This window comes from Tyto alba, unplaced genomic scaffold, assembly GCF_018691265.1.
Source record: "Tyto alba isolate M040663 unplaced genomic scaffold, T.alba_DEE_v4.0 Super-Scaffold_6, whole genome shotgun sequence".
NCBI lineage: Eukaryota > Metazoa > Chordata > Aves > Strigiformes > Tytonidae > Tyto > Tyto alba.
Window position 1 is genome coordinate 29189945 of NW_024881327.1, and position 14457 is coordinate 29204401.

Below are 14457 nucleotides of genomic sequence, written 5' to 3' on the forward strand. Positions count from 1 at the left end.
GCAGAATTCCCCAACAGCCTAATCTCCTTTTAGATAAACCAGTGAATCGTTAGAAGTCTAGTGGAAGCAAAATAGGCAAAACCCATGGACAACTGTGGGTGGAACTAGGAGGAGTAAGTTGGGTGGGAAAGGCAAAGCAGTATCTTTAATTTCATTTCAGAGGGTTTGAGATCTGTAATTACTTCTCAGTGGTTTATTTTTAGGTGGTTACACCAAATTTTATTTACATATGCCTGACATCACTGAAGTAGGACAATTATTTGGTTGTTAAACTTGTAGAAAAATATAGTAACATTGTTGTCATAGGATGTTACTGGTTTCCGAATTCAATATTTTATAAGCAGAAGTTTTGTTTTCATCTTCGTTTTTCTAAAATGCTTCTTACTTCTGGTCTGTGAAGCAGGAAACAATAGAAGAATAGTATGTTGTAGCTCTATGAAGGCCATTCGAAAAGAAAGAAATGCAACAAGCAATTTTTTTTTTCTTCTTCGTGACACTTTATAGTAACTAACTAGATATTAGTGGCCTCCCCAAAGCAGGCTATGAGGTCCTGCTGCATAAATACAGATAGAAGCATTGTCTACTGAATATAACCTGAAGTTCTCAGTAGTGGATCACGGAATAGTGACTTGTGTGGGTGTGATTCAAACCGTCCTTTGCAACTGAATAATACAAAATATGTTCCCTTATATAAAATTCAGTTGTTGCGGTCTTATCTTAAAATATAAATTTAATATGATAGTTAGAATTATCAGTTATAATGCATGTACTTATATTATTAATTTTTATCTGATGTTTCTTTTACTTTTTTCTAAATATTTAGGACCATTTCTACTGTGGTTTCTAATAGTACAGCTGTTGCAAATACTTTTTTAATTTTATACTGTCTATTTGATAAATTAATCAAAAGGTAATTTCCTCAAAAAAGGAAATGCCAGTGTTTCTGGTCACGCTGGGAAAAAATAATAGTAGGAATTAGACTTAAGAATAGTAGGAATTTAAAATAATGGACACAATTTTTTTGTGCAACAGGGAACAAGAGAGACACTTAGCCATCATTGCAGTACACTTGGTGATGCTTTAAGGAAGGAAAATGATTTTGCTCTCATCATTGATGGTAAATCTCTGAAATATGCTTTGACTTTTGGAGTGAGACAATACTTCCTGGATTTGGCTTTGTCATGTAAAGCTGTTATTTGTTGCAGGTAAGTTTACATTATTCTTGCTCCAGACTATTTTTATTGACATATAAAAATGAAGAAACTTACTCTGTTTCAGAGAGAATACACATACCTATGTTGTCCAGCCATGAAATATTTTAAAAAAAAAATACCTTTAGTAATTGAACTAATGAAATACAGTCATTCAAACAAAATATTTCTGTGGAGCAGTATGCTACAGAGTGTACTTGTCAAAGTCATTCAGGTTGCATATACTTAGAAAAATAATTTGTTATCCATCAAGGATAGTCTCAGCAAGATTGAGACACTGATATTAAGCTGAAATTGATACGAGTTAACTGCAAGTTTTAGCACATCTGGATTCTTTTGTAGAGCTTCCTCCACAGCAAAGATTTTATATCTCTGCTTTTTCTGTAATCCATGGATTACGTTGCATAAGAAGTGCACAAAAATGTTAAAGGTACTACTCTGAGTGATTTTATTTCCTGAAGCTGATGAAAACACCTTTTTATTATTATTATTACTACTCTGGATTGTTTTGGGGTTCTTTTATACAATAAATTATTTAATCCTTTCCTGTAAACATCAGCTATTAGAGCTGTAAGCTTACCATAACAAGAGAACTTTTTCTAGATCAAAGAAAATTAAATATCTGCATTCTTTAAATATATACAATATGAAAGCAGTTTGGCTTGCCTTTTAATATTTCCAGATTTATATTAAGAAAGAAATAGGTATAAGTGATAGCTTATGTGTTTTGGGGCCGCCTTCCATTTTTATGGCTTTAAACACAAAAGCTGCAAGCATCCCCTGAGCAGTACATCACCTTTTCTATATTTGAGTGATTGAACAAAAAGGGAAGTTGAATGCTTGGTAGCTAGATAACAAGAACTGATCCTGTCAATATTTAAAGAACTTGGTTTAGGCCAAGAGATTAATCTGTCAAAAAGCAGAAGCAAGAACTTTTCTTTACAGGATCATTGGCAACACAGGTAGGATAGCCGCATTAGAAATGCAATCAGACATCCAAAACTGTGGAAGTAGCTGTTATTTTTATCAGTGTGCGAGATAACTATTACAAGAATAGCCAGTTAATGTTCTAGGAATATTTTTCACTATTTTGACCTTTGTAGTAGCATAGGAAAAGCTGTTGCCTATATCGGAACAGGAAGAGTTAACTCGGAAACAAGGTGTTCAAGCTGTTCTAGAGTCCCTATGGCATGATGTTTCTCAATATACAACAGTGTCACAAACTCAAGTTCTCACAATTAATGTAGTACTGAAATTTTTAGGGCTGTCTGTGTATCCAAGTTACATTCTAATTCCATATTTAAATAGGATGTTATATGTCATTATAATTGCTTTGGAAACATAATCTATGAAAAAGGTCAGCTTGGTCTTCTTATCAAATTCAAATCTTCTTTCAGTAAATTATGTGAGCTTACTGCCCGCTACCTCATTATTGCCCATCTTGTTATCTACCTGAAGGTAGAGACATGGTATGTACAAATATGAAAACTGTTATAAATATACCTTAATAGAGTGCCTGCTTTTGATTAATAAGATAAATACATACAAGGTTCTTGTATTCAGGTAGAGACATTAATAACATTCCATTAAGATTCATATGAGAAATCAGTGTTCAAAATGGAGCTATTTTTCTGCCTTGTAAAAGGACAGGGAAAAGCAAATGAGGTTACAGTATCCAAATAAACACCTGGTTTGTAGTCTTTCCATCCTTCTGTCAAGCAAACAGTTGCTATGCCACCAAGTGTTTGTTCTCTTTGGTGTTTTTTTTTAACGGTTTAGCTTTGTAGCCATGCTCCAGCATGAAACACTCTGAATTTCAAACGAAGGTCTTACTGTCTTTTAAACTGAGATCTTGCACTGCTACACAGTTCATACTGTGTATAAAAATATTTTGAACAGCAGTAGTCTTTCTGACAGGCAAGTGGGAGCTTTGTGCTTTTTCTACTAACTCCAGTTTTGCTCAGTATAGTAAGTAACAAGCAGGAGGTGCATGCAGAACTAGTCTTTCAAAACTGTTTCTTTTTCTTCTCTTTCCTTGATTTGAAAATGTATTTTATGCTGTTTGAACAGACAATATTGCCATTTCTGTTGAACTGTAAAACCACTGAAGGATATTCTGTACATATAGCTGTCTTTTACTGGCAGCATTTTTGTGATGAAACAACAAAAAGTGCAAAATTAAAGTTTCTGTTCTGGTAGCATTCTCTTTGCCATTTCTGTAATATGCTTAGATCAGCTGGTTTCAATACATCTCTAGGTATATGCTCTGACATATTTTGTGGTTGTTTAAAAGTTGGCTGCAAGTTTAAAACTAAAATATTTGCTTGTAACACTCACTGTTTTAGTATATGCTTTTTTAATATCACATGCTTCTCAAAAATCATAATTCTGTCAAAAAAAAGTTTTCTGTTAGTGCTCCATCATTAGTTAAAAAAACTTCATTTCCTTGTTCATGAGCTTGAAAATTAAAAATTTTAAAATGTTAATTTTTAATTAATTTAATTCACTTAAACATATCATCCTGACTAAATGAAAATGTAGGCCTCTTCCATCCATATAAAGGCAGTAAACATTTTAAGCACTCCTTGGTTTTAAAAGTACAAATTACATCACTTTCTTTGAAGTTTTCGGGCTGTGTTTAGTTTTTCAGAATCATTTATTACCAATGGATTCAAGACTAGCCATAACACAGAGGAAGCTGACAAATATTCAGTAGACATTTCACTTCAAAAATCTGTGTATGTTTTTAACTCTAAGCAGATGTTTGGCTTAAAGACTTTGACAAACTGAATTCCAATTCCATATTGGCTTCAGAGAAATGTGCAAGAAGAATGTTAAATGGATTATTCTGTAGTAAAAAATGTACAGCTAAGATTGAACAAAAGATATTTTTTATTGGTTTCACCATGAATATGATGCGCCAGGCAATGAGAATAAGTGCCATCTTCTGACTGCCCCCATAATATTGTCTGAAAGGAAAGTGAGCCACTGTTCCTGGAAAATTAAAAAGATGAGAAAAAAGTTCTTGGTTCAAGAATCTTTTAGAGAAGCTGTTTGTAGCAAGTCTTGATACCATACTCGTCAGCAGAGTTCAAATAAAACATATAACAAAAGATCATAGAAATGCCTTTCGATATACTTGGACCATGGAATTCTTCTAAATGGCTGTTGCCTAGAAGCTTCCATCTCAAGTTCACCACAAGGTTGTACTCGTCCCAAGTACCTTTCTTAAAAGTCTGATAGCATGTGTTGCACAGGCTGCCGAATAAAGTAGCTAGATAGCTACCTTCAATCCAAAGGCACTATTAATTTTCACTCCTTTATTTTTTTTCCTTTTGCAAAATTATGCAATTAAATTTTATGCAGCCTTTCTCTGATTTATTGTACTTAAAACTTAAGAAATGTTATTTAATTGGTACAGAATAGGCATTGGGGTTTTTTTCAGATGATGAGGCATTGCCCACAGGTGAACCGTGAGAACGTGTCTTTTGACACATGGAGAGGAGAACCAGAAGAGCTACAAAGATGTTACTGAACCCACTGGGAATTAGAATGTTGTGTGTGAGCAGAGATGAGTGTATACACAGTGTACCCAGGTTTTCTTAACAACACTGTCTCAGTGTTAAGCACCATGGTCTAGAAGAGAGGCAACCACTGACAGCGTACCCCTATGGTGGGAACTCAGTAACCTATTTGATGTTGAGTCTTAGTCTATTTGGTGAAACACCTTTTTTTGGTTTTTTTCTTCCTGTAACTTTATGTGGTAGACAAAATGAAAATATAGTAACATATGCTAGAGGAAAAATGGAAAATATTTTTTTTTCTTTTATAAATGAGATGCGGTGCTCATATTAATCTTTTTTATTTCTTCTGTGACATTCAAATCAGATCAAGAATTAGTCTGTTCTGCAGTAAAATGACTACCTTGGTGATATGGACTGAAGTCATAAACTGATACTATCGAAAGTATGCTGTAGGATGAAGTTACGTGATGATGATGAGTGTGACCTCAAGCATACATAAGATTTCATTCTACAAAATACAAGGGGGATTGTAGTTGAAACAAATAATATAACAAATATGCTTCAAATGTAATATTAATTTATAGAAAAGATAGTATGCTTTAATTTCAGAAGTCGCATATCTGGGTATAAAATAACATGCAGCAAGTCAGATCATAAGGTCTTGCTTCTCTTTTTAATCATTTCTGTTTGAAAGTTGATGTTTTAAAACAGCTCTCTAATGTGCTTGGTAAATTGACTTCCCCCACCAGGAATAGTTTGGCATCCTCTTTCGGCTCTTAAGTAGTCTGAGTTTCAGAAATGTTATTTAACGAGTCAGAACTGTGATTTTTACTGTAATGTATTGTTTTAGACAAAACTTAATTCTTCATTAATGTTATATGCATAAATATATGTTTCAGGATGTAAAAAGCATGTCTGGGAAACCTTGACTTTCTCCTACAGTTTTAAGCTATGTTTCAGAATAATTATGATCAGCCTTAGATATCTAAAACCTTAAATAGCCTTGATTTTAGTGAGCAAGTACTTCCCTTTCATATGAAACTAGTGTTGGTTTGGTGAAATTTGTATTTATAAAGGTCATATTCATCAAAATTTCTTGAAGACTTTCTACTTTTTCCCTGATTACTTAGCTTTTCTCAAATCTTTGTAACTTGGACTTGCAAATAAAGGAAAGGAATAATAGCAGTGTGATGTCAGAGATTTGGGGTTTTTTCTGAACAACTGCTGCATTTAATTTTTCATTGAACACCATAAAATCGGTCACCAGCCTTAGCTGTCAATTCTAAGAAAAACTTTGGTTTTCTTGCATTGGCATTATTACATGTGTGCTTAATGGAAAGAATGTAATCGGTGCTTCACTGTTCTTTAACTGCAAAAACTTAGTTGCTGAATGTGGAGAACTTAGTATCTCTTCTTTATTTTGAAAGAGAGGGAGGATTTGTTCTGTTTCTGTTCTTTTTGGAGGAGGGATGGGAAGAAGCGTGATGAGGAAATTTATACAACCACTTGGAAAAGAAAACTTTTCTTCTCAAACTGAATTACGGATCATCTGTTTGGTCCAAATAAAGAGTAATGCATTTTTAACTCGTCAGTCCAGTGTCAGGAAAGGCAAATCATTCAGCCGTGGCTGTAATGGTGAAGATCAGCGGGTGGAGGAGAACATTTTATTATGCCATGTACTGAAAAATAACTTGATTGATGTATATAGCTGGAAAGATTTTGTTTCTTTTGTATGTGGTATCCTGGTTTTGGCTGGGATAGAGTTAATTTTCTTCCTACCAGCTGGTATAGTGTTGTGTTTCAGATTTAGTATAAGAACAATGTTGAAAACACACTGATGTTTTTAGTTGTTGCTAAGTAGTGTTTATATTAACTCAAGGAGTTCTCAGCTTCTCATGCCAGAAGGCTGGAGGAGCACAAGAAGTTGGGAGATGACACAGCCAGATTAGCTGACCCAAACTGACCAAACAGATACTTCCTACCACAGGAGGTGGCTTGTTTTTATTGTTGCCCTCATTAGCACAGTTTTCTGATCTTATACATAAATAAATGTAAATAGAACCAGGTTGGGGGATTTTTTGCTACATTCACTTCCCAGATTTGATAGAATTCACTGAGATAGAATTCTTCAAACTAGGAAAGTATTTGCCCATCAGGAATGTCATGAATAATATAACAGTATAATTTTCTCAGGTAACCTGAGGCCTTCCAATATTTACATACTTATGAGAACGGTGCCTTTGGGGCCTTCAGCTTGAAGGATATTTTGTGAGGAGCTTTAGGAATCCATAAATGCCATAATACAGCTGAATTTTTGGTGTCTGGTGGTAACACTTTTGCTTGTTTGTTGCTGAGCTTTTGAATGCTGTACAGCAGTCTTGATTCAGGTGAGAACTGTACTCATGAACTCCATAAGCTGTGTTATTTGGTAATATCCCAGTGAGTAGCAATATACAGAGCATGTTCAGGAAGGAACGTTATTTAGAATTGCTATTTTGTGCTTCTCCTTGTTGGTTCCTCTAATTTAGCAGCGTGGTCTATGTTAACATAGTGGCAGTCCACTGTGTTCCTGTTTGCTTTGACATCTGTGTCTTATATATCTTGTTTGTTTATGAAATGCATATTTAAACAGAGAGGAAAATAAAGAAACAACAACAAAATATGCCAAAATCTGCAGTTGGTCTAAGTTAATACTGGTTGTGACAGTGTTTGGGGTGTCTCTCATTACTCTTTTAGAGTCCCATAGCTGTTTGACTTATGTCTCTACAGTCCTGCTAACATCTTAATTCAACAAATCCCAGGTTTCTATGAATTTTGCTGTGCATGTGCTTTTAGCATATAGCCTAAAGGGCAATAACAAGACGGTGTCACTGACCAGGATGTTAGTTGGCCTGTTTTTACTACCTTTTCACAGAATATGAAGTAAGTTTTGAAAGTACATTCATTTGAAAGTCCTGTATTAAACCTTTTTATTTCTGTTACCCCTTTAGGGTATCACCACTTCAAAAATCTGAAGTTGTAGAAATGGTTAAAAAACAAGTTAAGGTAGTAACTCTAGCGATTGGTGATGGAGCAAATGATGTTAGTATGATACAAACAGCACATGTTGGTGTTGGCATTAGTGGGAATGAAGGTCTACAGGCTGCAAATTCTTCAGACTACTCAATTGCTCAGGTAAGTCATTACACTGTAAAATACTACAATAAAGTATGTTAATATCAGGTTAATATTGGTGAATGCATGTTCTGATTGTGTGTTTGTTCATTTTTTATTTTTTGCAGTTCAAGTATTTGAAGAACTTGTTGTTGGTTCACGGAGCCTGGAATTATAACAGAGTAGCTAAATGCATCTTATATTGTTTCTACAAGAATATAGTCCTTTATATTATTGAGGTAATTTTAAAGTAGAGTACATGTTACTTCTTGAAAGTAATAACTTTATTATTTTGAGCTTTTGATTATTATATATGATTATAAAGAAGCATTTAAACTGTCAATAAACACTAGTACTGAATCTTGCTTTTTAATAAAGTGATTAATATTAGAGCAATTTTTATTTTTTTTCTTTAAAAGACCCAATTATCTTAAAAATATGTACTAAATATTAGTAGTGAATATTTGTGTTGCATAATACTGGTAGCTTATTAGAAATCTGTATCTGTAACATCATTACAATACTTAAGGAATAGAGCTACAAGTAGCCTTAAATTTACCAAGATATGTATGTGCTTAAGCTCTGAGCTGGTGTCAGTAACTGTCCGGTTCACAATCTGAAGCCCTTTTTCAGGTCACTGTTGAACTGCAGGGCTGTTGCTGTTCAGAACCGTATTTAAGGTTTTCACATGCATGTTTAGATACACTTTTGCATACCTTTCACTTGTTGATGGGGTAACCATGCCTTCTCAGGCTCTAGTTCATGAACAGCAATACTTCCCTGAAAGTAGCTGACCTAGTTTTGTCACCTGGGATTTTAAGGAGACTAGAGTCTTGTGAAAAACACAGTAGTATGGGAGGAATGTGTTGTAATAAATGTACATTTTTTGGTAGATATGGTTCAGACAGCATGTCTAGCTATAGTTTTCATGACCTTTGTGACCACAGGCAACCTTAACATTTTTAATGTATTTTTAAATGGATTTTAAAAATTTTTCTCCCCCCTCCTTTCATTTACTGTTCCTCTTTTTCTTTAAACAGTTGCTTGCTTTCTTGTAACCAAATATGTATCTAGTAACTATGTTTATAATTGAATCAAACTTTATATTCACAATGATACTTTGGGTTAAAAATGTGGAGGGGAAAATTAATTTATTGCAAAGCTTGATCAAAGTTTTGTAGGTCAGTCTTCTGTATTTTTATGTTAATTGGGTTAACAGTTATTCTTAAAACTTTCTTAGTTTTATTAAGATATTTTCAAATTCATATCTTAAACTTCCCCAGTATGCATCCGGTTTTTACTGAAAGGAAATGCCTTATTTCAGTTAGACCTGATGTAAACATTACGTTATTATTTCCAATTTTGATATTTATGTATGTGATTTTACACTAGTGCAGTATTTGAAAATACTTTAAACATATTTTTATGTACAAGTGTGTAGCCAAAAAGTGTACATTTTACTTAGAATATTTTTTACTTTTTCTAAATTTTCCATTTTTTTTCCCCTATTGTGTTATTATCATAAATAGATTTTAATCTGAGTAGTAGTAAGTTTGTAATCTGTTCAGAAGAACATGAAGTAGGAAGCCATAGAAAAAGCAAATCTGTTAAAGATCCTTTTTTGCTTTGGAAGTGATGGCAGACTTTGGATCCTACATTTCAAAAGCTGAATAACAGATTAAATGATCATACTTCCAGAAATACTTGATTAGCAGTAACTCTTGAAGTATTTGAAAAAACAGTATTAATGTATACTTTTTGTTTAGACAAAACATACAAAGTTTGGCTTTAGAACATACTATCTTATTTTTCTTCATTTTCTGTCATTGTCACCTGCAAACACATTGTAAATTTATAAAAGAGATATAAATATTGCACTGTTTGTATTCTTTGTGAAATAAAGTTAAATGCAAGGTACAGAGATCATAGTCTGAAAATACAAAAAAAAATAGATGAAGTAATCTCTGCTTCCTGAGCAGATGGATGGGCAAAGGGTTCATTTTTATATGGGTTATGACCCTTTATATATAATGCATACAAGCATTTTACCATATACACCTTCTCTGGAAGACGAGATGACTTCTACTTGAATTCCTGTCTACCCAACATTTGTCAGCTCAAAAAACTTTCACAGATGTTAATAGCTCGTGTCAATACTGTGAGTGAATGGGCAGAAATTCATCATTGAATGTCTCTAGAAAGGACAACTGCCAGTCTTGAATCTCTCTTTTCAGTTTTTTGTAGAGATCAGGCGTGGGAGCAGAGAGCTCAATGAGTATTTGTAAGCTGCTGCTTAATATGCAGAAATGCTACATCAGGAAAATGTCTGTGAAGCTTTTGTGGCCACGCCTCCTCTGTCTTGGAGTTTAGAAAATAATGCTATGAAAGGCATGTCTGGAAGTGGCTTTAAATAAGTTTCTTTTTACTAACTGACAATAACTAAAAATACCTACCTTTACTTAATAGAGGCATATTTTTAAATAACTGCTCAATAATAATCAAACAAGTCATGTAATTGATTCCATTTAATCTAATACAGCCTTTTTACTAGGCATTTGTGGGGTGATATGAAATAAGTGCCATTGGTTTCTTGGTTCAGAAAACGGTAAAGGTCTATAGTGATACTCCTTCACACTGAGTAGAGTTTATCGACATTTAGACTCCTATTCATAAGAAACTAGAAGTGATTTACAATAACATTTCCTACTCTGTACCTTGTCTCTATAGATGTTTAAACATGGACCTCATCTTTTGTATGGGACTAGTGCCAGGAACTTTAGAGGTCATATTCTGAAGTATCATTCTAAATTGCAAGTGAAAACTTTGAATTTCTAATAATCTGCTAATGTGCATTATTAAGCCTGTACTGAGCCTCACACTCACATAGGATAAGACTGTGGAGAGTCACATACTTGGATGGGCTGACATTAGTTTATAATGACGGTTGGGATTGAGATTGATCTAGTTATTGATAACTCCTTTGTGGATTGGTTTTCATTTTGTAATTACCAAATTATACTGCATATACTCTTTTGTTAAACTACTCATTTTGTGAAGTTACGTAAATCTCCCTTCAACATCAGAGGGACAAAATTTTCCTATTCCTGCTTTTTGTTCTGCTAGCTAGTAAAAACATAAAATAACTGCTTTATGTTAAATGGAAAAGGTTTACAGTTTTTAAGAAATAATAGTTTTTGAAGATCTGCATAGGTCATTCATGTTTCATGTAGGGGAAAATTCAAAGAAAAGAGTTAAGAGACCAGGACACAAACAGAAGAAATGTGTGGAGTCCACATTTAAAGTTCAATCACAGGTCCTTAAACATGGCCATTTGTAACAATTTAAGTGATACTACTTAAACCATTCAATTATACCAAGTAATTAGAGCTGTAACAGCCTCTTCTTTGTTTGGTAAACTTGGGATAGTGGTTACCTTTTTTTCTTTCCTGAAGCCCTTTTCATCCTACTGCTGAGTTACACACGTTCTGCTCATGTCCATAACAGAAGTTTGCCATTTTGTTCCCAATTTCCTTTGCCTGACACATCATATAAATGCCTGTAGTCATACTGAGACCTATATCATGCATAAGCCCAAACATGAGCAGTCTTTCTGTGATGCTATAGCATATTTAATGTATGCAAAGTGCATCGAGTTCAGTTTAAAACATGGACAACAGTAAATGGCTGTGCTCATGCCCACTTTTTTGCAGTATATGGTTTGAAAACTTAGAAATACAAGTATCTGCACTGAGGCCTATCTCATTTTAGATAGGCTGTGAACCTAAATCTTTCATTTTCAGTGGAAATTATGTAGCCGAACTATAAAATGGTCTGAATTTTCACTTCCCCCTCGCTTGCATAGCCTAAATTACTTCTTAAGGACACCTATCACCTGTCCTTCTGTATAGTAGTGCTGGATTAGGAATTTGAGCTGTTAGAATAGGACCTAGGCCCTAAGAGAGAAGTGGCTGAGTCTGCTTCTAAATTAGTGTCATATACAGCATGTCCTAAAAACTTATTTTGCAGGTACAGCTGCCTTTATTGTCCATCATATTTAGGATGAAATACCTTGTCTGTGAATAAATTTCCCACTGTGAAGCAAATGTTTTTGTCACTGTCACTACTAATAATGTAGTAAGCTCCATATTAGTTTTTCCATGTATGGTTAAGAATTTCATTTTCTAGGGTCCAAAGTTCAGAAGTTAGGGTAGTAGGTGGCTTACTTTCTTCCTCTCTTACAGTTTGAGATGAGGGCTGTATTTATCCTTCCTGCCTTTTTTTTTTTTTTTAACCCTCCAGATCTGCTTATTATTTTTCAGCCATAGGTGGCGTTAATGTGAGCATTCAAATCTGTCTTGTAAACACTAGAAAATCCATGTTTTTGCTTAGATATTAAAGATGATCTGTCTCTTAAAGTATCTGGTGGTCCTGTCCCCTAAACTATAGTGTTTCTACTACAGAGGGCATTGGTTTTAGCCCCATTAAAAGGTTTGTTTTCCCAGCCATTTTTTGATAGATTCAATAAGAACTTTAGAACCATGGAGTGCTACCAAATTTCATTTCTTCTTGGCTTGAATCTAGAGCTCTCACCAAGATGTGTTCCAGTTCCTTATTACACTAAACCGAACTAAAATGCCTACAGCTTGCCTGCTTTCTTTGGAAAAAAAAGTAAACAGTAAGATTTCAGGAAGTTAAAATTATGCCTTAAAGGATTTCTTTATGGTTCTACACTAAAACTGCTCTCAGTTTAAATAGCTTGAACATTTTAACTTAAATTCTGCACAAACTAAAATTGAAAGCAGCAGAGTTTTTAGGGAATGAAACGATGCGTAGCATTTTCGAGAGCTTGGTACCAACTTCATATATGTTGTTCCATTGTAAATTAAAATTTTATCTTAAATACTTGCATCTCTTTAAAATAGTCACTCCAAAATATTTTCATTTGTTGCTTAACATCACTTACCTTTAATAGCAGCTAATATGTGGAATAGATTCACTACCTGTATTTAGGCCCTTTTAAATTAGTTTTGTAACATTTTGACTGTGAGTTAAATCACCAGGAAGTTAATGTTCTTTCCATATACTTCTTAGTTATGAAGGGTCAAATATATGTCTACTTCTGGTCTGTTGTATTTTCTTCCTGGAGAGTAGTACTTTTGTTAAAGTCTGTCTGAAATTACCAGTGATGAGATGTACACATACTTATGCCCAGCTACTGAGTCACATGGTCTTTAAAGCCGACTTTTTCCACCACCCTAACCCTTTCAAATTAACAATTCTAAAGTTTACTCAAATATTTGATACAAACAAGAGAAAAAAAAATAAGGGGCAAATCACTTCTTAATATCTGTCCTTCACTCCTCTCTCGAGCAGTCTTCCTAGCTGTCTTACTAGGTTGGGAGTAAAATAATGTAGAAACTACACATAATGAGAATGTTGAAAAGAGAGAAGGCAGTTGAGCGCAACTTGTATTCAGCAGTGGGGATGAGGTTCTGAATTAGCTTCACACATTTAGCTTAGTTGTAAAGCATCCAAAAAGCTGCTGATATTGAGTGCATAATTAATTGTTCAGTAATGAACAACTGAACTGATTATGCACTCATCTCACTCCCTCATACTCAACTACTGAGAAACTGCTGCTAACTAATGTCTGCTAAATTCATTACAGTTAAATCATACCTTCTATTTCAAAAGTCAAAAATTAAAATACACAAGAATTTATAAAAATCTGATTCAGCTGGCATAAAATAATTCCATTGTCTTTTCAGTGAATAGACTAAAAGTCTAGGAAATAGTGCTTGTTACTGTTAAGTCAACCAAAGTAAAAACATTTAGTATTATAAGACTGCAGAAAATTCAGTGTATTCTATAACTTTGTATTGCAACCTCTAACATTCATGACTTGGTGTGCAATCCAAAAAAAATCTATGTACTTTTGATTTATTGGTTGAACAAATAACAATTTTGGCTGGCTTTTATCTCCCATTTTTTAGTGTTAGTAGTTGCTAATTTCAGGGTTTTTTCCATCTCAGAGTATTCACCAACTTGTTCAAACATTCCACCACATGATAAAAAAATCTGAGCTTGGTCATACAATCTGGTCAGCTGGAGGCCAGCCTGGGAACATGTTGATAAATATACATATTGACTGTACCAATTCATGCTTCCATAATAAAGTCAAATGAAATGTGAACTGTAGGAAGGTCTTTGCGAAGTGGCATCTAAAAATTCACTTGAAAAATGAGTCTTAAATTGAGAAGAATGTTGTTTAGATAATCCTAACTTCTGTCAGTTTACAGTTTGTTTCTCGTAGGCAATACAATTTCAGTGTAACTTGTTAATAAAGATTCATCAGACATGCTGTTTCTCCATTTGGTCATTGAAGTAATATAACTATGAAGAAATAGAAGAAAGCAGTCATGCCTCACGCTATACTGAAAAACATCAGAAAATGTGTTATTGTGCCTTTCAAATTAAATTTGGGGGTTTTTAACCTTTAGTAAAAAGTGATAAAATTTATGTAATGCAAGCTATCCAATTGCCTCTCTAAAATAATCCTTAGTTGAATT

At 33.9% G+C, this 14457-nt stretch overlaps 1 protein-coding gene across 5 annotated transcripts in view; it reads left to right on the top strand.

Annotated features, from left to right (window-relative positions):
• ATP8A1 (ATPase phospholipid transporting 8A1) overlaps positions 1-14457 on the top strand; it is a 122445-nt gene that overhangs the window by 69669 nt on the left and 38319 nt on the right. For all 5 annotated transcript variants that reach the window (XM_032999089.2, XM_032999087.2, XM_032999088.2 and 2 more), the window contains 3 exons: positions 1033-1205; positions 7726-7909; positions 8017-8127. In XM_032999089.2, the coding sequence (XP_032854980.1) occupies positions 1033-1205; positions 7726-7909; positions 8017-8127 (468 nt within the window). The remainder of the gene's footprint in view (positions 1-1032; positions 1206-7725; positions 7910-8016; positions 8128-14457) is intronic.